The sequence below is a fragment of the Morus notabilis genome, unplaced genomic scaffold (genome assembly GCF_000414095.1).
Source record: "Morus notabilis unplaced genomic scaffold, ASM41409v2 Scaffold65, whole genome shotgun sequence".
Taxonomy (NCBI): domain Eukaryota; kingdom Viridiplantae; phylum Streptophyta; class Magnoliopsida; order Rosales; family Moraceae; genus Morus; species Morus notabilis.
Genome location: NW_010356865.1, coordinates 142,841 through 165,643, shown reverse-complemented (window position 1 = coordinate 165,643; position 22,803 = coordinate 142,841). Strand labels below are relative to the sequence as shown.

The 22,803-nt window shown below is 34.0% G+C and overlaps 2 protein-coding genes across 3 annotated transcripts; both read left to right on the top strand.

Moving 5' to 3' along the window:
* Positions 1-13,835: 13,835 nt before the first annotated feature.
* Positions 13,836-17,683, top strand: LOC21395508 (alpha-soluble NSF attachment protein 2). Its single transcript, XM_024162449.1, has 9 exons — positions 13,836-14,234; positions 14,948-14,997; positions 15,120-15,192; positions 15,378-15,457; positions 15,748-15,899; positions 16,443-16,602; positions 16,737-16,784; positions 16,957-17,037; positions 17,345-17,683. The coding sequence occupies exons 1-9, from the start codon at positions 14,090-14,092 to the stop codon at positions 17,423-17,425; spliced, it is 870 nt and encodes a 289-aa protein (XP_024018217.1). The 5' UTR covers positions 13,836-14,089; the 3' UTR covers positions 17,426-17,683.
* Positions 17,684-19,275: 1,592 nt separating this feature from the next.
* LOC21395507 lies at positions 19,276-21,960 on the top strand. Of its 2 annotated transcripts, none has more exons than XM_024162474.1 (2): positions 19,276-19,389; positions 19,895-21,960. In XM_024162474.1, the coding sequence occupies exon 2, from the start codon at positions 19,985-19,987 to the stop codon at positions 21,656-21,658; it is 1,674 nt and encodes a 557-aa protein (XP_024018242.1). In that variant the 5' UTR covers positions 19,276-19,389; positions 19,895-19,984; the 3' UTR covers positions 21,659-21,960. The 2 variants fall into 2 exon arrangements, with proteins under 2 accessions (XP_024018242.1, XP_024018247.1); XM_024162479.1 differs by having other exon boundaries at positions 19,314-19,345.
* Positions 21,961-22,803: the final 843 nt, after the last annotated feature.

Here is a 22,803-nt window from a genome sequence, read left to right as displayed (position 1 = left end):
CAACACTTTTTTTCATGAGATTTGTACCATTCAAAGACGGTTGAGTGAGTTATGTTTAAGTGGTGATTGCTTGTTGTCAACTATGGCTTTTGGGATGAGAAGGAAGTTTGAAAAATATTGGGGCAATGGGGAAAATATTAACTATATGTTGTTTATTGCTGTTGTACTTGATCCTCGATATAAGAAGACATATCTTTGGTACTGTTTTAGCATGATTTATGATGTTGCCACAGCCTCTAAATTGTGCAACAAAGTGGATGAAACACTGGCTAAAATGATGTCCTTTTATGGTGACGGGGTAGATAATGAAAAAAAACAAGAAATGGCTGCAAATACTCCAAATCAATCACCTGTCCAACCGGTCAATGAGTTGCTAAGTCAATTCTTGAAGCAACGAGGAGATAATAGGGAGAAAAATGACCTTGAGAGGTATCTAGCTGAAGAGAATGTGAATCCTTTAACCCCTGATTTTGATATTTTGGAGTGGTGGAAAGATAATAGCAAGAAGTTCAAGGTTTTGGCTCAAATTGCCCGTGATGTACTAGTTGTCCAAGTCTCCATAGTAGCTTCCGAGTCAGCTTTCAGTACTAGTGGTCGCATTCTGGATCCATTTAGGAGTTCTTTGAATCCTAAGATGGTGGAGGCTCTTGTTTGTACTCAAAATTGGTTGAAATCTACACATGATTGTATACAAGTAAGAGACTATTTGGATGACTTGGAGACTTATGAAAACCTAGGTAAGACAATGATTTGTATCTATCTTAATCTATTTTATTATATGAACTCTAAACTATCCAAATTATTACTTAAGCTATTTTCATTTCTCTTGTAGATAACTCAACTTCAAGTCCTACTACAACCATTGAGGAGCCTATGAGTGTGGATTGATAAAGATGGTTGATGTTGCAATGCTTGCTTTGGATGGATTTGAATTAAGATTTAAGCCTCTATGTTTGTTTTGCTTAAGCTATTTGTTTTATGTTAAGACTAATTTATAAGTATTTGATGTTGGATGGACTACTTTGCTTCATGTTTGATGTTAGATGGACTGATAAAGATGGATGCTATTTCTATTTAATGATGAAGTTTGAATATTATATTGAACTTTAAGTCTTTCATTTTTTGAATGTTGAAACCGACCACCCAACCCACCCCGCACCGCCCCAACCCAACCCGAACATCGTTGGGTTGTGAAATTTTTCTAACATCGTTGGGGCCAAATATGTGTAACCCGCACCCTTTGGGGCGGGAAAAAAAAAATTATACCCCGCACCAACCCAACCCATGAACACCCCTACCAGGGACAAGAATTAGAAGAAGAGACGGCTTAACCCAATTCAAAAACTTGCACGTAACATAGACCTAAAGAATAAAACCAAAGTAATCCATTCAAAAGATAAATAATAATAATCAAAACCAAGTATGCCTAATCCGACTCTAAAATGAATTAGACTCATGGTTATGGTACTTTTTTACCCCTTATTCCAAAGAAACAAATGGATTAGTAGTCACAAACATGAAAACAGTGAGTAATATGTTCATTCCCAAAAACAAAAACAAAAACAAAAAACAAAAACAAAAACCTAGTATGTTAAGTTTCAATTAAATTGCAATTAATCGTGCGTAAAATAGACTCCACATGTAAGAATGAATAATGAGAGGTAACATGAAGTGGGCCCACTGGTTCAGGAGTTGCAAATAAAAAAAATAAAAAAAAGACTACTAGTGATGACTGATGATGGAGAGTTTGGCGGGGACTTTCTATTTAGATGGAGACATAAAACAATTTTCCATCCATAAGCGAAAGTAGCTTTTCGATAAGCACAAGATTAGTATGAATCAACATTATTAAAATGTCTAGATCAAACCTACATTGGCCCCACATGAACATTTCATTTATTTATTTAATACAAAGGAAAGCAATCTTTTAAAATAATAATAATAATAATTTGTATAAAAATATATCTACAAGATCTTGAGCCAGCTGCGGATATCCGCGTAATCCTAGCAATTAGAGTAACGACACAATTACACGACCTGAAATTTACACGAAGTTAGCAGTTTAGATTTACTATAAATGAGTTTGGGTCATAATCGGATTGACACGATTAACACGATTAATAAATAGGTTGAGTTAGGATTGACCTCCTCACATGAAGTAACACAATTAACTATATGTGTCATCTGCAATCTAATTATATGTGATATAATATGAAAGTTTATATGACATATTAAATACAAATAATGTGAATTTTAATATTTATAGGTAAAGTTCATTTATTTTTCTTAAAAGAAAAGATAAATTGAACAATAAACATGTTAAACATGTCTTGACCATGTTAAATAAGTCATTATTATATTAGTTATTTATTCAATATATTAATTTAAACGGATTATACGGGTTGACACGATTAATAAATGTGTCGTAGTTGTATTGACATTTTTGATACGTTTAATAAACTGATTGTGTTTAGATTAATATTTTCTGACACGATTAATAAACGGGTTGACATGAACACGACACACAAACACAAATTGTCACCCTTAGCGTAATGTCTATACAACTCTATATATATCACTACCACTCCTTTCTTTCTTTTATGATCTCTTTATTTGATTAACAATTATTAAATAAATGTATTCTATGTAATGGCTAATTAATTAACCTGTCTATAATGTTTCATATTTGACTAATCCAAGCAATTTAAATGCTTGTAAGAACTATTGATAAGAAGGATACGGAAAGATATATATTAATATCACTACTCGCGAGGGTACAGTGATGGTCTTGATTTTATGTCCCGCACAAATCCATAAGGATCAAAGGAGTGAGTTGGCCAAGTGATCGTTTGTTGGAGCTCTTATCTTTCTAATTTTCTCTCTCTTCTCTTCTATTGAATTTGAAACTGAAAGAATTCTCATAAATTGAGATTGAATAATTTCAAAGTCGTCATTTTTCTTGAAGACTTTGTAAAGTCTTGAGGATCTAAAAAGAGCAAAACCATATTCATAATTATTAAACATGTAAACTTTTAATCACAAGGGGAAAAAAACGGAAAAAAAAAAAAAAAGAAAGAAAGAAAGCTAGACAGACAAACTTTTGAGTAATTGAAAGCTCCACCATGTGACGGGGTCATAAGATTATGTGGGGATGAGATGTGAATAAAGGTAAAACGAAGTCGTTTCAATTAACGAGAGGCGACGTCGTTTCACAAAGGAAGCAAGAAGTTAAAGTTAACAGAAGGGCAAGTTGTTTGGAAGATCAAGACCGAGCAGAAGTTTTAAGACCGCTGACGTGGACAGATTTTTGAGATATGTATGGCTTGTTGAGTTCGCTGATTCAAGTTTTTAATTCGAATTAAGATGTGATTTTATGTAAGAGCCTTTTACTATAGCAAAAAAAAAAAAAAAAATTAAATGTGACTGTTTAAAGAGTTTTTTACTTTAACAAAATTTGAATTCTAAACTCGAATCGGTGAAATGAACGGGAATAAGAAATCTATAAATAGGGGAACCCTGACGAGGAGGGGATCCTTTTCGCCATTTTGAGAATTTCTTATTAGAATTTGGAGGGAGAAAATTCTAGTGAGAGAGTGAGTTTGAGAGAGAATGCTTGTAAGATTCTTGAGAGTTCTTTTGAGTGTTGGAGTTTGACACAGATTTTGACCCCAACAGATTATATAATGCTAGAAGGGTAAATGTACTTATATATCAAGCAGATTTTCTGGGTTCAGCCCAATTCATGAAATCTGCGGAAACATAGCTATAGAATATGCAAACCAAAAAGAATATTGAAGAATTCAACAACTACGGCTCAGTTTTGATTTGAACTAGTACAAATTGGTTGATATTGCAATCAGGCCGGTCATAACTGCCCAAAGAATCACCAAATTCAACAAAACACACACACATATATCTAATGAAGTTTTTGGCTGATGAGAGGCAAACTATAGTCGTAGATCCCATGAACTGAAAAAAGTGCCATATGCTTGGTATGACAATTGCCATTATGTATGCAACACAAAGAGCATTAGAGCAATACCAAAGTTAGGGACACAAATCTTGGTGTGTCAGAGGCCAAACTAGGCTTCTTTGCGAAAATGATTTCGTCTATATTGGCCCTCAAGGTGAAGCTTATAATGGAAAACACTAGCAAAAGGTGAATTGCGTAGCTCAATCGAACAATGTCATTGAGCAATTGACCAATCGCAAAATCGGAATTTTGGTCGAAGTTCACTAGTATATCGGCCGTGATCGAGTCTCCGAACAAGAGGTAGCCAAAGAATCCGATCACGAAGTGAATGGTGAAGCAATTCACTGGGGAACCTAATCACTGAGCTCACGTCGGATGGTTTGCCAAGATTTGATCTAAATCTTGGATGAACTGCATTTCATTCACCGACAATCTTATCAGAAAATTATTAGAATTACATTCTCATTTCCTTAATCTAAAAACATTGTTTGTCAAAAGAGCTCGTGGAAATTTACTACTTTTCTGAACAAGTTTGTGGATAACAAGCTAAGGGTTTTCTTATTGATGATAGGGATAATATCGACGCGACTTTGATACGGAGCTAGAGCTTTTAACTATGATGAATGGGCTAACTAAGGATATGATGTCGGAACCGGTTTTAGATCACCCTTCAATTCAAATTAGCAAATGCTATGTCTCCTTGCATAATATAATTATAAACATTTATGTTCTAGATGTAAATGAGTCGAATTACTTATCTCTTGATTTATCAGTGAACTATCTCTCAAGAGATTGTGAAAGTATTCATAAACCAGGTCAATTGATCCGTTTTAAATTTAAAACAGTTTTATCTGGTCCTTTCCTATTTCTTTCTTTCTATGTCGTAGGGTTAAAACCAAAAAAGAAAAAAAAATTGTTGCAAAACATCAGTTATAAAATTTTATTTAGTGACTACAAAACCCTTGAAATCTGTTTGAACAAACTACTACTATAGAATAAAAAAAATACTATTGTACACTGTAAAAGAAAACTCTTTATCGTTAGATTGATATTGACATTAACATTCAAAGTGATAAAACCAAATAAATAGATCCATTTGTCCTTGGTCGCGTTACAGGACTAGAAGTCATTACTGTAACATAACAAGTTGCTAGAAGTCATTACTGTAACATAACAAGTCACTCAATGCAAGGTCAGATGAGTAAAATGTTTACCAACAACAAAGAATATCTTAATGAGTAAAGTGTCTACCAAGAAATTAACAAAGAATATCTTAATGAGTAAAGTGTTTACCAAGAAATTAACAAAGAATATCTTATATCTCCTATACAATTTATTTGGAATAACAAGATTCATGGTATTAGGAACCCACGAATTATCACACTCATGGTCTAATGTTAGAGATTTATTAGATCAAAGCTTTTGTCTGAATGATGTAACATTCCACCAACTTCTTTCTTGTAATAAAAAGAATATGGACTTTAATATAATCACAAATAGATTGTATATCATTTTGTCTTTATGCTAAAAAGTCTATGGTTCTTGTCACCTTTCACTTCGCACACATCAATTGTGGGAAAGGCTACAAATGCAATACACTGTTTTTAGGCTTCTCAACAAAGGTAATCTGCACCGAACAGAACCTCTGTCTTGACCTTCACTAAGGTGTGAGGAATGTCTCTAATTTGATCGTGGCGAAAAACGGAGCAACGGCGGGCGCAAGAATGTTTTTTCTTGCTTGGCGAACAAGAGAACGGCGCCGCAGTGCCAGATCTGTGGCGCCGCAGCGCCATTGCAGCTGCACTCCCTGCCAAAATCCATAGAGCTCAGCTCCGCAGCGCTGGTTTGGCAGGGCCCCGGCGCCTGTCTTTCACAAGGGTCAGCGCCGCGGCGCTAGTTTGAATCCGGCATGTGCGAAAGTTGCGGTTTTTGGCCGATCTCTTCCATTTTTCGATTTGGGAAACTGACCAATTCGACTAGGGCTCGTCCTGGAGACTTCACAAAGGGCTTTGGGTAGTATATAAGGGTTAGGAAACCTAGAGAAAAGTGTAATGCTTCAATTGGGATTGTGAAAAAATAATTGTATTAGAGAGAACGAGTGAGAAAGTGAGAGAGTACTGAGACATTGAAACTTTTGTGGGTTTTGAAATTTTTGAGAGTACTCTGGTATGATTCTTGTAATCATTTGTGATTGAACATAGTAGACAAAAGCACTATAATTGCAGGATGTAGGATCTCATATTGAGAGTCTGAACCTGGATAAATTCTGTGTCATTATTCTTCTCTTTTCTTTCTTTTTTTTATTTGATTGTTATTTCTGTGCGAACCGTTAAATTGTGTGCTTGAATCCTCCAGTTTCCACCACAGAAGGAACCAACAACAATGTACAAGAAGCCCGGGAACTATGCTTATAATCTTCATGGTTGCCGGCACCGTCATAATCCCGGTGCCAACCATGGTGGTTGAGATATTGAACACTGCACCGGCAAACGATGCTCCGCCCAAGTTTTGTTCCTCTAAGGACTTGTCATGGTGCTCTAGCAGTGTGGGGCAACCACTCCAGCCTCATTCTGGTTCTCAAGCTGTATCTTATTCCTCTCGTTCTTTTTTTTTTTTTTTTTTTTCCTGCCCTCATTTTGTTGTCTAGCTCATAAGTAGCACTTACATATATACGTAAGTACATGAATATTAGTTTGTAACAATAATGGTACATTAGTGTTATATCAAGACTCTTCTCAAGTCCATAATATATAGTATCCTACGGAGGCCACCTCGAGACTCAAGTCCAAGTTGAGCTTGGTACCTCAAGTTCGACCTTAAGCTCAATACTTAGAGCTCGTACCTTAAGCTCAATACCTTAAGTTCAATCCCAATATCTTAAGTTCAATACCATGAGTTCGATACTTTGAGCTTAATAGCTCGACCTCGATACCTTAAGTTTAGTAGCTTGAGCTCGATACATTAAGCTTAGTACTTTGAGCTTGCTACATGTTTATTTACATGTGATTCTTTTTAAATTTTTTTACTATAAATTGCTTGCTTTTGTTTTTTTCGGTCCTCGTTTTTTTCTGCATGCTTTTGTTTTCTTTTCTCCATTTTTTCCATTACGTAAAAGCTTGCTGCTTCTCAAAAGCAAGCATTCCATTTTTTTTCCATTTTTCCCACCGGTATTCTTATTCAAGTAGTTAACATGTAGCTTCGGTAAGCATTCCTTTAACAAGCACTTTCTTACCATACAACATACTCTTTATATTCTCGGATCGGATTATTTTAATAGATGTTATTAGCTTATTCAAAAGGAAGTGATAGGAAGATTCAAGAGCATAAAGCTATGTCCAGCCAGCCAAAAAGAAGCTAGACTAATGTTGTGGCATTTCCCTCTTGCAGGATACTAGAAGCTCAAGACGGATGGCAGTGCCAAAGAAAATCCGGGTCCAGCTGGGTTTGGAGGAGTCATTAGAGATGACCAAGAAAAGTGGATTCATGGATATATTGGTAAAATTGGGGTAACTACAAGTCTAGCTTCCAATCTTATATGGCCTAGCTTGCTCTAACCTTCCGGCCAACAAGGAGCAAGTAGTTATACTTGAGAGAGATTATTTGATAAAATACCCCATCATGATCCCCTACTGAATCGAAGAGTCAGATTTTTGACTTTTGGGAACTCTCCCATTCCCGGGTTGAGGCCCCCCTCAAAATGGGCTCTAAGAAGGAGGGATTATTTTGTTCTCTTTTTTTTTTTTTTGGTTTTGCAAATAAATTGTGTTTAAAAAAATTACAGAGATAAACTTGATCTGATTAGAAAAAAAAAAAAAAAACGAAATAAATATATAGCATTTTAGAAAACACCAAATAAATTCTACCATTTTGATTAAATACAAAGGAGGTTTTTGTCATTATCTATTTCAAGTTGTATTACGATGAATTCTACCATTTTGATTAATAAGGATAATTCAATTACGTATATTTTTATTAAACAAAGGAATAGGAATTCAATTCCTTCTCTAACTTAATTTCAAATAGGTTAGTAAACACTTTCATAGAATTTTAGAATCTTGTTTCAAGGAATTAAATTCCCTTTCTCTTAGAACTTATCTTATATTCTTTGAATTTCTGTTTAGTAAACACGCCCAAAAAAGAATCAGAATCGTCACACATTAATTGTATTTTGTGTCATACCCAAATAATAGATAGATAATTATCTCAAACGGCAACCTTCTCTTTTCCTAAAAAAATAGACAAAACATAATATATATATATATATATATAAATATAAATATATATATATATATATATTCTACCACTCTTTCTCTTCTTATTTATAAAATTATGTTTTAACTTCTTGAATTTGCATAGTATTTCTTCTCTCTCAAAACAAAAATCTCCTCTCTCTCTCTCTCTCTCTCACTCTCTCTAAGTTTTTTTATTTGGACTGCAAACATAATATATATATATATATATATAAATATAAATATATATATATATATATATTCTACCACTCTTTCTCTTCTTATTTATAAAATTATGTTTTAACTTCTTGAATTTGCATAGTATTTCTTCTCTCTCAAAACAAAAATCTCCTCTCTCTCTCTCTCTCTCTCACTCTCTCTAAGTTTTTTTATTTTTGGACTGCACTATTTCTCTCTCTCTATTTTTTTTTCCAAGCTATAGCTTTCTTACTCTTTTGATTTGGTTGTAGTTTTATATTATTTTGTTAGCTTTGAATATTATTTTTAATGAGCGATGATAACATATTTACTATCATATTCAAAAGAGCATGATAGTGATAATATGTTAAGTATGTTTGGCTTTGTTAAATATGTTAAAGCCAAATATGTTAAATATTCAAAACCAAATATTATTTAACAAAAGAGCGTGATAGTGATGATAGTAAATATTTTGTTACCTTTGGCTATTATTATCACTATCATTACTATTATTTAACATATTATTATTATGTAATTTAATGTTTTTTGTATTGATTTTTGATAATAACATCACTCTTAACATCATAACTTCTCTTGCGTACTCATACATTCTGCCTTCTGGATATAATTACGCAGGTTAGCATTATCATCCTCCATGAGGATTTCAGTTATTCAATGTTATGCAATATAATAGGTAACCAACCTTGAGTGTCTAAATCGAAAGTTAGTATTTACTATTAGCAAGTCATCCTTGAGCTGTAAAGATATGGTAAAACGTATTAATCACCGGATTGGGCCTTCTTCGCATGCTATTTATGTAGCATCATCATCATCATCTCAGAACACCAACTTTCCTAACATATGGCTCCGTTTAATTCACTGATTCAAGTTTTTAATTGAAGTTGAGATATGATTTTATGTGAGAGTTTTTTACTATAGTAAAAAAGTTAGATATGACTGTTTCTTAGAGTTTTTTATTGTAACAAAACTCAAATTTAAACTCAAATCGGTGAAATGAACGGGACTGCAGTATTAGTTACAAATTCTTTGTTAAATTTTAATTCCTCTCCAAGGTTTTGCTGCAGCCAAATAATTTTTCTTTTCCGCTTGATAATTATCAAATAATTTTTGATAATTTTTCTTGCTGAGATTTATCTTGGATTGGTAGAAGTCTGATCTTCAAGGCTCACAACATTGCTTTCTCAGTTATTCTCTTGATTATAACTTTCTAGGCCCCTTTGGGATGAAGTTTGATGTAGGAAGTCTCAAAATAAAGGATAAACAGAGATTGGTTTCATCATGGAACCAAATATCAGAGAGAAATTTCTCATTCAAGAGCAAAGCTCAATCAAGGAAAAGAAAAAAAAAAATATTACAATACTCTCATCTGCCTACCCTCACCAAACAACCACTCATAAAAGGAAAGTAGTTCTCTCCAGAAGAAACGACAAAGTGCAGCTAAAAATATTACAATAAAAAGAAACGACCGTAAACATGAGGATAGAGGGAAACGACAACGTTGCACTAGGCAGGTCCCCCAAACGGCCCATCGTCTACTTCAAGTGGTGCTTACATCCCTGTGTCAAAGTTTCTCATTACATGAGATTCCTCTTTCTTATTCTAAAACAAGTTCCCCAAAGGGTTTAGTTGATCCATGATTTATGTTTCGTTTGTTTCTTTAAATTATGAATGCCTCTTAAAATAACTTCCATAGCCAGGCTCAAAACAAAAATGATAACATCCTTAAAACGACAAAATAAATGTGTCGAATGTGCAAACGATTGGCAAGCTCTGTGTCTTTGCTGTCACTTTCGACAAGTACGAACAAACAAAACTACATCCTATTTAAATGGAAAGTATACGACACAGCATCCTCTGAACGGCAGTGCTTAGAAAAAGATGTTGTATAATAGTTTTGAATGATACGAACAACTTTCTGCCAATTATGTATGGCCAAATTGCTGCCCTTTGTAAATTTAACTCAGAGGGAGTATTCAAATCTATACGGTTTTTCAAGGACGAAGTACATGAGCTTTGTGATGCATTGTCGTTTAATAACGAAGCACTCAGTATCAATTAATTCACCACTTTTAGCACCCAAAAAAAAAAAAAAAGGCACTCAGTATCAAAAAGTGAACTCTGTCACAGCAGTTTTTTTACAACTCCTTTAGTCACAACATTTTTGCGTGATTAATCTGCATTTAGTCACAACTTCTATTGTATTTTTGCTGTGACAAACTTTTAGCCACGAGGTTATTAGTCACAAGAAACCAAATTATTCATTGGGCGACGGTTATTTTCATTTATAAAAGTGTACAGATTGGAAAAATTATCTCAATGAATAGCCTTTAGGAATCACATGTCATCACTAATTTGAGACTAAAAGTATATTATTTTTTAGTAATATATTATTAGAGAGACACAAATCTCCACATTTAAGAACCTAATTTGACTGAAAAGATTAAGAATCCATCTAGTTCATTAATTCAAGTTTTTAATTCGAATTAAGATGCGATTTTATGTGAGAGCTTTTTACTGTAACAACAAAAATTAAATATAAATATTTTTTATAACTTTTTCCTATAATAAAACTCAAATTTTAAACTTAAATCGGTAAAATGAGAACTTAAGAGAACTTTATAAGAATACCAAACAAAAGTAAACAGATGAGACAACAAAAATGCTCTCCCCAGCTTATTTTCCACCACTAGAGCGGAGCTTAAAACATTCTGCTACTAACACAAAGCTACCAGCAACTTCATGGTTCCAAGGATTCAGTGGTAGGATAGAAAACAAAGATTTCTTACATTAATGAATGTTTTAAGTTTGATAATGTTTCTGAGCTGAGAATTGTCATAATATTTTGTCAAGTTTGCGTAATGTCCATTTTTTTTTTTTTATAATGATCAACTTGAAGAAATGTGCACTGTCGCTAGGTAGTAGGCCTCGTGGATTAAACCAAATGATTTCTCTTAACACTTGTCTTGTTTGTTTAACTTTTTTTTCTTTCCCCAACAATATCCTTCTGCCTATTAAATCTTGTTCCAATTTCCAGGTGACTTAAACACGACCCAAAATAAAGAAACCAAATTTTATTAATAAAATGATAACTTTAGAAGCCCTACTGCAAATACAAAAGAACCACAAAAAATCCACCACCAACAGACAATCTAGAAAAAGGAATAGAACTCGAGAAATACTTGTACGAGATGTCGATTGTACTACTGAGGTCAGTTCCCCCGAGACACCTCTCTCATTCTGAAATTCAAAAGAAAATATTTTACACACATAAAAACAAGGTCAAAGAAGAAGAATCGAATAATTCCATTTCAATAAAACTGGAGATTCGCTGCAACCAACCAAGCCGCCTGATCGAGAGAGAGAGAGAGAGATCTCATCTGATCTGATCTGAGAGAGAGAACGAGAGAAGAGACAAAGAGCTAACAAATTAGGGTTTGGGACGTGGGTATTTTAGGGCCGTTCTCCGACCCCTTTTTGAGTCAAAAACTTAAAAAAATAACTCGAGTTACAATTTTATTCAAGTTCATGTTCTTTTAAGTTTGAGTTCGAGTTTAAATTTGAGTTTTTGATTGGGCCCGTTTAGTTCGCTGATTCGAGTTTTTAATTCGAGTTGAGATGTGACTTTATGTGAGAGCTTTTTACTGTAGCAAAAAAATTAGATGTGACTGTTTCTGAGAGTTTTTTACTGTAGTAAAACGCAAATTCTAAACTCAAATCGGTGAAATAAACGGGGCCTAAAACTCAAGTTCAAGTTTCTCCTTCAACTCGAGTTCAGAAATTCGAACTCAAATTAATGAACAGTATTTTTTATATTCTTAAAAATGCTATAATTTTTTCGTTTTAATTCTGATTGAGATGATTTTTTTTCTATGCGTTGACAACGAAAAGACGAATAAAACCCCACCCATATACCCTATTAAAATTTTCCACCAGCATTGAGTTTTTATTAAAATACTATCTAAATACAAATTCAAGTTTTGACTCACTCAAACACAAACTTAGGGTCCGTTTAGTTCGCTGATTCGAGTTTTTAATTTGAGTTGAAATGTGACTTTATGTTAGAGCTTTTTACCGTAGTAAAAAAGTTAGATGTGAATGTTTCTAAGAGTTTTTTACTGTAGCAAAACTCGAATTCTAAACTAGAATCAGTGAAATGAACGGGGCCTAAAAAAAATTCTTATCTCAAACCATAACTCAAATGTACACAACCAAACACAAACTCAAGTTACAATTTCAACTCAAGTTATAACTCAAATTCAATTCAAGATTTACACTCAAATCACCTAACTCAAAAACGGCAAAAGAACAAGCCCAAGTTGTAATTTGAGTTAGGGTAATTTAAGTTGAAGTTATAATTTGAGTTGAAGTTGTAATTTGAGTTTGTGTTTGGATGGGTACATTTGAGTTATGATTTGAATTGAGAATCTTTTTAAGTTTGTGTTTGGGTGGATCAAAACTTAAATTTGTATTTATATAGTATTTTAATAAAAACTCAATAGTGATGAAAAATTTTAATAGGGTATCTGGGTGGGATTTTATTCATTTTTTCGTTGTGAATGCATAGAAAAAAATAATCTTAATTAGAATTAAAACGAAAAAGTTATAGCATTTTTAAGAATAAAAAAAATAATGTTCATTAACTTGAGTTTGAGTTTATGAACTCGAGTTGAAAGGGAAACTTAAACTCGAGTTTAGCCTCAAATTCGAGTTCAAACTCGAATTCAAACTCGAATTTTACAAAAGAATATGAACTTGAATAAAGTTGTAACTCGAGTTCAAACTTTTTCTGAGTTTTGTTGCAAAAGAACAATCCGTATAAGGTAAAATGTTTGGCTAAAGTTAAAGGAATAGAGTTTTTTAAAATGAATACTTTTAATTAGTCTGGTGACTAAGGTATATTTAGTACACCGTATAAGCACTTCGTATTGTATTGTTTAAGAATAATATAATGTTTAACAACATTTTATACATTGTATAATTTAATACGAAATTCAAATTTAATATAATACATAGTGTGATATCTAATACGGATAAAAATTTATGTATTAGATTGTATTATGCAATTTAATTTTATAAAACATATAAAATATTTTACAAATATCAAGAGTCGAAATCGGATTTCGAGACTGACGTCAAGGTTAAATTTCAATATCAAAGCGATATTGAGTCTATATTTTTTGAAAATTACACTCTGACCTCTCAAATTTTTAAAAATTCTTTATTAACTCTTAATTTTTTTAAAATTATATTTTAACCTTAATTTTTTTTTACAATTATAATAAAATACAGTATAATACGGTAAAATATAATACAATCAATACGCTATACAAAACGTTAAAGGATAGGACATGTAATTCTCTCGTATTGAAGGGGACCAAATTATCACATAGTTAAGAATTCAGGGACGCGTTTTTTACTCCAGATAAAATCGACATTTTTCAGCAAAAAGAAAAAGAGAGAAAAAATAAATCTGATTTTTCTTGTCGCCTTTGAAACGGAACCTTGACATTATCAATTTTAGCCTTTCGGCTGCCTTTTCCATCTTCCACTTCTGCTCAAAAGCCTCCATTTTTGCAGCTCCGAGCACAGAGAAACGAAACGCACAAAAAAAAAAAAACAAAACAGAGCAAACAAAAAATCGAGAAAAGAAATCACAGGAATTGAAGAAATGGGGGATCAGACAGCGAGGGCCGAGGAATTCGAGAAGAAGGCAGAGAAGAAGCTCAGCGGCTGGGGTTTATTTAGCTCCAAATACGAGGACGCCGCCGATCTCTTCGATAAAGCCGGAAATTGTTTCAAACTCGCCAAATCCTGTAAATTCCCTTCTTCTTGATTGTTCCTTTCGATTGCTATTCACTTTAATATGATATTTTGTTTTCATTTTCATTTTTAATCTGTTCGAAATTTTTCCGATAGAAGATTGTTCTGATACAGAATTACGGGGAAAAAAAATGAAATTCGTGCTTGGCAAAAGTTTTCTCTTGGCGATTATAGGGAATTTGATGCTTTTGGTATTGCATTGACTTAATTTCTCGTTGTTAATATGTTTGGTGAAAAATGGGATTACGCGCTAAAGATACCATTTCATCAGATTTTGTCTCTCCTATGATTGGGGATTTGGTGTTTAGGGTTTGTTTGGATCCGTTATGCTTAAAAAATGCGTAAATTTCCATTCCAAGTAGATGTTTTGAGTGGTGGATTCGCAGTGGATTTGGGCGATCTTCGAATTGGATGATTGCTCATCTGATGAATTGCCCTTTAGATGTCAATGGCGGTGGAATGGATCTCGGAAGTGGTCTTTTGCCATATGGATTTGAAGTTTTAGGTGATTGACAATTATGACGGAATAATTCATGAAGGTGGCTTAAGAATTAACATAGGCCTCGCTGAGAAAAATGTTGCGAATACCTTCAATTCTGTTCTGGTCATGTGAATTATGAAATTACCTTAAGTTTTATAACAAAATTTTTCAAATATTTCACGCCAATTCTATTGATTTCTAATTTCTACACACGCGGTGTTTCAGGGGATAGAGCTGGAGCAACATATATTAAGTTGGCAAACTGTCATTTGAAGGTTGGTGTTTTTGGTACTTGGGGTAAAGGCTTGGAAGTTCTCTTTCTAGTAATTTATAACAAGCTGCTTTGTCAGAATGGGCTATATGGTAATAGTTTTCCTTTCATTGTTTTTCCTTTTAGTTGGAAAGCAAACATGAAGCTGCCCAAGCTTATGTTGATGCTGCTCACTGCTATAAGAAAACATCTATAAACGGTACGTAATGTGGAAGCTGGTGTAGATATTTTCACCATTGCTTAGAGATCCTCTTGGCTTTTGTTTGGCTTGTCGTCCTGGTCAAGTTGTTGTTATTGTTGTTGTTTGAAGTGTTGGACCAGAAAGTCGAAACTTCTCAATGGCAGACTAGAATTGTAATGGTTAAAATGTTTGTTTTTGTACAGAGGCCATATCTTGCTTAGAGAAGGCAGTGCATTTGTTTTGTGATATTGGAAGGCTCAACATGGCTGCAAGATACTTTAAGGTATTGCTTTATATGTTATACAGCAACATTTTAAATGAGACTTTGATTATTTACAATAAAAAATCTGCTTAGATACAAATTGAATAGAGTACGCGATCTTGTGGTGTTCATTTGCACTTCTTATTATGCATTTCCCTTGCTATTCATCCTCCTTTGGGTTAAGGTTAAACTTTCTTCGAACACTGTTGATAGGCACTTGGCGGTCTTCCTTACATGAATGCATTTGTAATATATTAGGTTACGAACCTTTAAGACATTCCATAACAAGGAATTGCTCTTTTCTTGTGTAGGAAATTGCTGAATTATACGAGTCTAAACAGAACATTGAGAAGGCTATTGAGTTTTTTGAAAAAGCAGCTGACTTCTTCCAAAATGAAGAAGTAACTACTTCTGCCAACCAGTGCAAGCAAAAGGTTGCACAGTTTGCTGCTCAACTGGAACAGTAAGTCTTTCTTGTTTTGCAAATACCTTTTCAATGTAATTTTGTAACATCAGATGTTGCTTTTGAGTTTAGTCTTATTGTATATGCACTCCTCTTTCATGTGCATGGAATTTCATAGAGAAGTCTTTCTGCTCTATAAGCTGTAAACCCCCCTCATCTGTTCTTTCCATGTGATCCTTAGAAACTGCGAGCTCGATCTTTCAATTGCTTGATGACTTTGATTTGTTGCTCACTTATGTTTAATGCATATTCTTGAGATCATTATTATAATACACAATGTGCATCTGTGAGTTGTACATTTCTTCAATACTGTAGTCTTGAGTTTTAGTATGGTGATCGAACGTTTTGATAAAGCCACAATTCAATGTGTAACAACTTTAACGTAAACAAAATAGAATAGGAACGCAAAGGAGTCCTTAAAAAAATTAAGCAAGACAGGCTTTGTGTTTATTTAGGGACATGATTGCTTCTTGACATCTTCTTGTTGATGCACGTATATAGTATTGCTGACTTGTTATGATATTGATCGTGAAATTTCATCAGCTATCAGAAAGCAATTGAGATTTATGAATTGATAGCCCGTCAGTCACTTAACAATAACTTGCTGAAATATGGAGTTAAAGGACATCTTCTAAATGCTGGAATTTGCCAACTCTGCAAAGGAGATGTCGTTGCAATTACCAATGCTTTAGAGCGATATCAGGTCTGACTTCTTAGTGCGCCTTCTTTCAGTATCAAAATATATGTTCTTGTTAATTTCAATACGTATGTGTATATATATATATATATATTATCTTGTTCGTTGTCTGAAGTGCAAATATTGCATTTGTTTTGCAGGATTTAGATCCAACTTTTTCAGGAACAAGGGAGTACAAATTATTAGCGGTGGGTCATATTGGTTTGGAAGACTACTAATTATTTTTATAGCTGTTCTTTTATGTCCTTTTTCCCCCTAATCATGTGTTATAAAGTATTACAGATGACGCTTATGAGAATAAGGCATTGCTGCCTCTTATTGACATTTATTTTCAAACTTCCTTTTCTTTTCTTCGTGCAGGATATTGCTGCTTCAATTGATGAGGAAGATGTTGCGAAGTTTACTGATGTGGTCAAGGAATTTGATAGCATGACCCCACTGGTATATTCCTCTCATGCTTTTGAATTGCGAAGTAATACTTGCTTGTTAAGCATCTTATAATCGCTTATATTGTTATTCGAAAGAAAAAAAAATCTTGATAAAGAAGGCAAAAATCTCGAATCATTGGCCAAGCATGACACGTTTACATTGGAAGGATTTAACTAGTACTCTTACATTTCTAGCTTCTAAATTTGAGATAACCATATGATTTTCATTTAACTGTCAGTTCCTGATATTAACCCGTTTTTTATTTTTCTTATGCAAAACCTTCAATTTTCTAATGTTCACCGAATTTCCTGCTGTACAGGATTCGTGGAAGACAACCCTACTGTTGAGGGTGAAGGAGAAACTGAAAGCCAAGGAACTTGAGGAGGACGATCTTACATAAATATTGACATGAAATTGTGTGTTCTTTTGTTTTGTTCTTGTTGATTTGCATTGTATTATGCATTTGTGTTGGTTATTCTCATTTACAAGGTATTGATCTTGAATGGTACTTGAGTTGGGATCCAATCAGAGTGGTTATGCATGAATTTACTGACTATGAGTGTGTAATTCTCCTCTTTTTTTCTGCTTATTTGGCTTCGCCTGCACATGATGTGGTTTTTTTTAAAAAAATTTACCCAATAAAAAGGCGGTTTCTATATATATATATATATATATATATATATAGTTGAAAGTATCTGATCATATTGTAGGTGATTGTTCTGCTTATTGCAAGGCCCCTTTAATCTTTATTATTTGTTAACCCTTAACTAATTACCTATAAAGACATCAGAACGTTGAAGTTAATCGGAGTATTAAATGGTGTTGATACACCTACCTACCTCGTTATTGGAAGTGGATACAATCAAATGGTGTTGTGTTAATTAACTTTCCAACTTTTAAACTCGGCAATTCGCCAAAAACTTCTTTTCAACTCTTCAATGACAACAATGTTTTTCTTTTTTTTTTTTTTTAATAAAAAGACAACAAAGTTGGCTTAATAAGTTGAACAACTGTTTACTCTTTAGGAAAAGGTAGTTGATAGTTGATAGTTGATAGTTGATCCCTTGGGTCTTGGGGAGACACTCGATAATAATAGAAAGCTAAAAGTTAATCCTTGCAAAAGGCAAAGGAGAATAATGGGGAAGTAAAAGTAAAAAATAAAAGAGAGAAATATGTTGAAGCATAATAGATGATTGAGAGTGAATATGTTAAAAGTCTGAAAATTTGACCGTTTAGAGCTAGGGCTGTTCGTGGGTTGGATTGATACGGGATATGATTTTTTCTTTCTTCGCCTCAAAAGGTACGGGTTGTACATATTTGACCCCAACGATGTTAGAAAAATTTCACAATCCAATGATGTTTGGGTTGGGTTGGGATGGGTTGGGTGGTCGGTTTCAACATTCAAAGAATCAAAAACTCAAAGTTCAATCCAACATTCAAAGTTCATCATCAAATAAAAATAATAATTGATAGAAATTCAAAGTTCAATCTAACATCAAATATGAAGCAAAGTAGTCCATCCAACATCCAACATAAAGCAAACATAAATTAGTCTACACTCATAAATTAGTCTTAACATAAAGCAAACATAGAGACTTAATTCAAACATTAAGAAACTCTAGAGTAGAAATGAGTTGCTTGCCTAAAGTTAGATATTAGATGAGACAAGTTAGAGCACGAGTTGGGTTGGGGTGTGCGGGTCATTATAGGCCCAACTCACACTCCGTCCCAAAATTTCGGGCCAAACATTGAATGGGCTGAAAAAAAAAATTTAATACTAAAAATTATATTTTTCGAATTAGATTGGAGTGGGGTGGGTTTAGCCTGCAGGTTTTTGAACAACCATATTTAGAGCTAACCAAAGATCAATTAAGAATTTTTTTATACACAATTTTATAATTTATTTTTGAATGATGACTATTTTATTATATATATATATATATATTTAGAATGACTATTTTATAGTTTAGATTAACTAGATACACAAAATAACGTGTTTTTGTGTTAAAAAATAACGTGTTTTAGACTAAGGAAACTTGCAAGTAGCTGTGTTTTGATGCCAACAGGAAAAAAGGTAAAAGTAAACGACCAGAGTTTTCGTTCTTGTTTAGCTTTAGACAGCCTAAGCGACGGCGTTTTCAAGCTAGTTCCAGAGGGTAAAAAAAGGAATCAGCTATCCAGTTAGGAAAGTAAGCGCACGCCACCACACCACTAATATTGGGTCGCTAATGCAAGCATATAATACAATAATACAAGCTTCTCCTTTTACCGAGGAAAAAAAAGAAAAAAACTGAGAATTCAGAAACCGCAACAAATCAAGGTTTTTTCAGCTTCCTGCGGTTTTTTTTTCCTGCCATTTTTCCGGTGAAGTATCAATCTTTGACCTTTTTTTCCCCGAGTATCCATGTAGCTATTATTGATTCTTCTTGCTCAATACTTTGCTTTGATACGATCTTTCCTCCTTTTTTCTGTGTACCATGTAATTTGATCCATGAATTCCTTTCCGATACAGAAAGTTATGTTCTTTCTAACCAGATTGAAGTGGATATGGAGTTTGAATTTTTTTTTTAATAATTTTATTTTATGTGCTGAAGATATTTGTCGTTGCTTAACTTATTCACTTTGTATGCTTCTGTGTACCAAATTGCAGTTTGGGGTTTGTGATTTTCTTGTTTTGAGTAGTTTCTAACCTAGTCTTTTAGTTTCAACTTTCTATTCGTTTGTAGATTTCTTGATGCTTTCTATTGTGAGAGCACTTTTTTCTCTTCTTTTTTTTTTCCCGTTTATTCGTATAGATACGTTCATATAATGACTATTGTATAGATACGTTCATATAATGAATATGTACTAAATGGATTTTCCTCCTCAGCGGAAATATTGAAGAAAACGTTTCTGCATCGAGTTCTTCATGTCACAATTTTGATATTGGATTGAGAAAAACTTTGAGCTTAATACAACAATGGCATTGGCTGATAATGGAGCTCGCAAAGAGGAAATTGAGCAATGTGACGGTAATAAAGAGAAGGTTGAAGTCCCTCTTGACATTTCGACGTCTCAAAGGACATTGCTAAGAGATGAAAAACCTCAAAGGAATTTCAACAATGCCTTCACTGCTATTCCTGATAGGATAAGGTTCCTTAAATTCGGCTCTGCATCCGCTAAATTCAAGCGGATAGCTGAGCAAAAAGATGAGGTTTCGCAAACAGTTGCTTATTCCGGTGGTCATAGCCTTCGAGAACGTATTAGCGGAGTATTTGCTCGGAAAATTGATTGGGTTTCACTTATGAAAATGTGGAAAGAATGGATTAGAGACCCGATGAACATGGCTTTGTTCTTGTGGATCGTTTGCGTCGCTGTTTCGGGCGCACTTCTGTTCCTTGTCATGACGGGGATGTTAAACAAGGCAATACCGAAGAAGTCTCAGAGAGACACATGGTTTGAAGTCAACAACCAAATTCTGAATGCGCTATTTACTCTTATGTGTTTGTACCAACATCCAAAGAGAATTTACCACCTTGTGCTTCTATGTAGATGGGAACCGAAAGACATTTCTAGACTTAGGAAGATTTACTGCAAGAATGGTACTTATAAGCCTCATGAATGGGCTCACATGATGGTTGTGGTTCTTCTACTTAATTTGAACTGTTTTGCTCAATATGCGCTTTGCGGTCTGAATTTGGGTTATAGGAGATCTGAACGGCCGGCCTTAGGAGTTGGAATATGCGTTTCTCTTGCTATTGGTGCGCCTGCAATTTCTGGTTTATACTTAATTGTTAGCCCCCTTGGCAAGGATTATGATCCTGTAACAGATGAGGAAGCGCAGGTTCCTGATCGTCCAGAAAAGTTGAGGTTGAAGTCATTTGAGAGAAGATATTCGTTTGCATCAAGGCGTGAACAGCCGATCATTGAGGAAAGACCCCAATGGAGAGGAGGGATACTAGATTTTTGGGAGGATATTTCTTTAGCATATCTCTCCCTCTTTTGTACTTTTTGTGTCTTTGGGTGGAACATGGAGAGGCTTGGATTTGGAAACATGTATGTTCACATTGCAACATTCCTTCTGTTTTGCGTGGCTCCTTTCTGGATTTTCATCCTAGCTGCTGTCAACATTGACAGTGAGACTGTTAGGGAGGCCCTTGGCTTTACTGGGGTAGTTCTATGTGCATTTGGTTTGCTTTATGGTGGCTTTTGGAGGATCCAAATGAGGAAGAGATTCAATTTGCCCCCTTATACCTTCTGTTTTGGTCAACCAGCATTGGGCGACTGCACATTATGGCTTTGCTGTTGTTGGTGTTCTCTCGCTCAGGAAATGCGGACCGGGAATGCTTATGACGTTGTAGAAGATAAGCTTTGCATAAAACAGATAAACAATAGTGACCAGCAACCACTTTCACCTCTGCCCCGCGAAGATGTTGTGGCTCAGTCCGGATCTGGCGTGAGTTCGCCGCTGAAAAACAACTCTAGCTCCACCCGGGTCAATTTCGCTGCTGCTTCAAGTCCCAGCGCAGTTTCAAAGGCATATTATAGTCCAGAGAGATCACTCCCTACAGTGAAAGAAGAGTCCTGTGAAAAAGGTAACGATCTAACTATGATGGCACCTTCTCCACCATCAATACAAAGAGAAACCACATAGCCCACATTAGGGAAAGAAACCTTTGTAGCATTGTTGTTGTATACTATGTGAAACTGCGAATCGGTCGTGAAACTTGATTTTCTGTTTTGAGTTATATATGCCTTTATGTTCTTTCATTTTGAAAAAATTTTCCCCTTTAAACAGCAGATTCCATGTTATAATTGAATTTTTATTGGTAAATATATGCACACCAGAACTCTGTGTTCTGATACGTCATTTGTTCACGGCAATTTGTCTGAATAAAATTTAGGAGGAATGTATCTTCTCTTTCTTGCTTTAACAGTAAGGTATCTTTTCTTTTTCGTTTCAAGGGTAAGGCATATTTTCTTTCTTCTTCTTGTACTTCTTTTTTTTTTAATCATCATTATTTTTTATTTTTTTTGGTTCTGTTGATTACTGAGCTGGAGAGATCTGATGTGGAACGGTTTCAGAATTGTTGAGTTAAAAAGGCAACGTAATGCTTCTCATTGAGAATAAGGCATGAGGATAAAGTGGTGTGAAGTTATCTTTAGAACATCAAAGGTTGCATGTTTCTTCTGTGGAGGTTCAATTTAAAGTATTTATTTAATATAAAAAAGGTCCTTGGAGTGATTTGAATAAAATCTCAAAGTGCTTCTGAGTTTTGCAATCATATGCTTATCACCTTAGGGAATTCTAAGGCAGAACAAGTTTTGGAAATGGTACCTTCTTCAAGGAAAGCTGAGTATCTCTGGCAGTGAGAGCTGGAGAAAAAAAGTGACCCATCTCTGGCGGCATATAGAACATATTTTGAGCTGAGGGGAGAATCAAAATGAAGATAAAAAAGGAATAAAATTATTTTGGTACCATGTATTGTAGTGTTTTTGATAATATTAAAGTGGTACCTCTACATTTTTAAAAATATTTTTTTATACTTTAATTTAATTTTTAAGATGTAAAATGACTTTAGTATCCTTATATTTAATTAATCAAAAACTAATAGATCTAGGAAAAAAATTATGAGCTTTTTATTTTGTTCTTTTCTTTTAAATATTTTCATATTTTTTAAAAAAATATTGATTTCTATATAATTGATAAGAAGGGTAGTTTGAACATTATATATGTCTTAAAAATTAGTTTCAGGATATCGAGAAGATGTTTTTAAAAATGTCAATGTACCATTTTAA

Coding starts and splice junctions, on each gene's coding strand:
- LOC21395508 (XM_024162449.1), top strand. CDS start 14,090: ATGGGGGATCAGACAGCGAGGGCCGAGGAATTCGAGAAGAAGGCAGAG. Junction 16,603..16,736: donor ATGCTTTAGAGCGATATCAG/GTCTGACTTCTT, acceptor TTTGTTTTGCAG/GATTTAGATCCAACTTTTTC. Junction 17,038..17,344: donor TTGATAGCATGACCCCACTG/GTATATTCCTCT, acceptor CCTGCTGTACAG/GATTCGTGGAAGACAACCCT.
- LOC21395507 (XM_024162474.1), top strand. CDS start 19,985: ATGGCATTGGCTGATAATGGAGCTCGCAAAGAGGAAATTGAGCAATGT.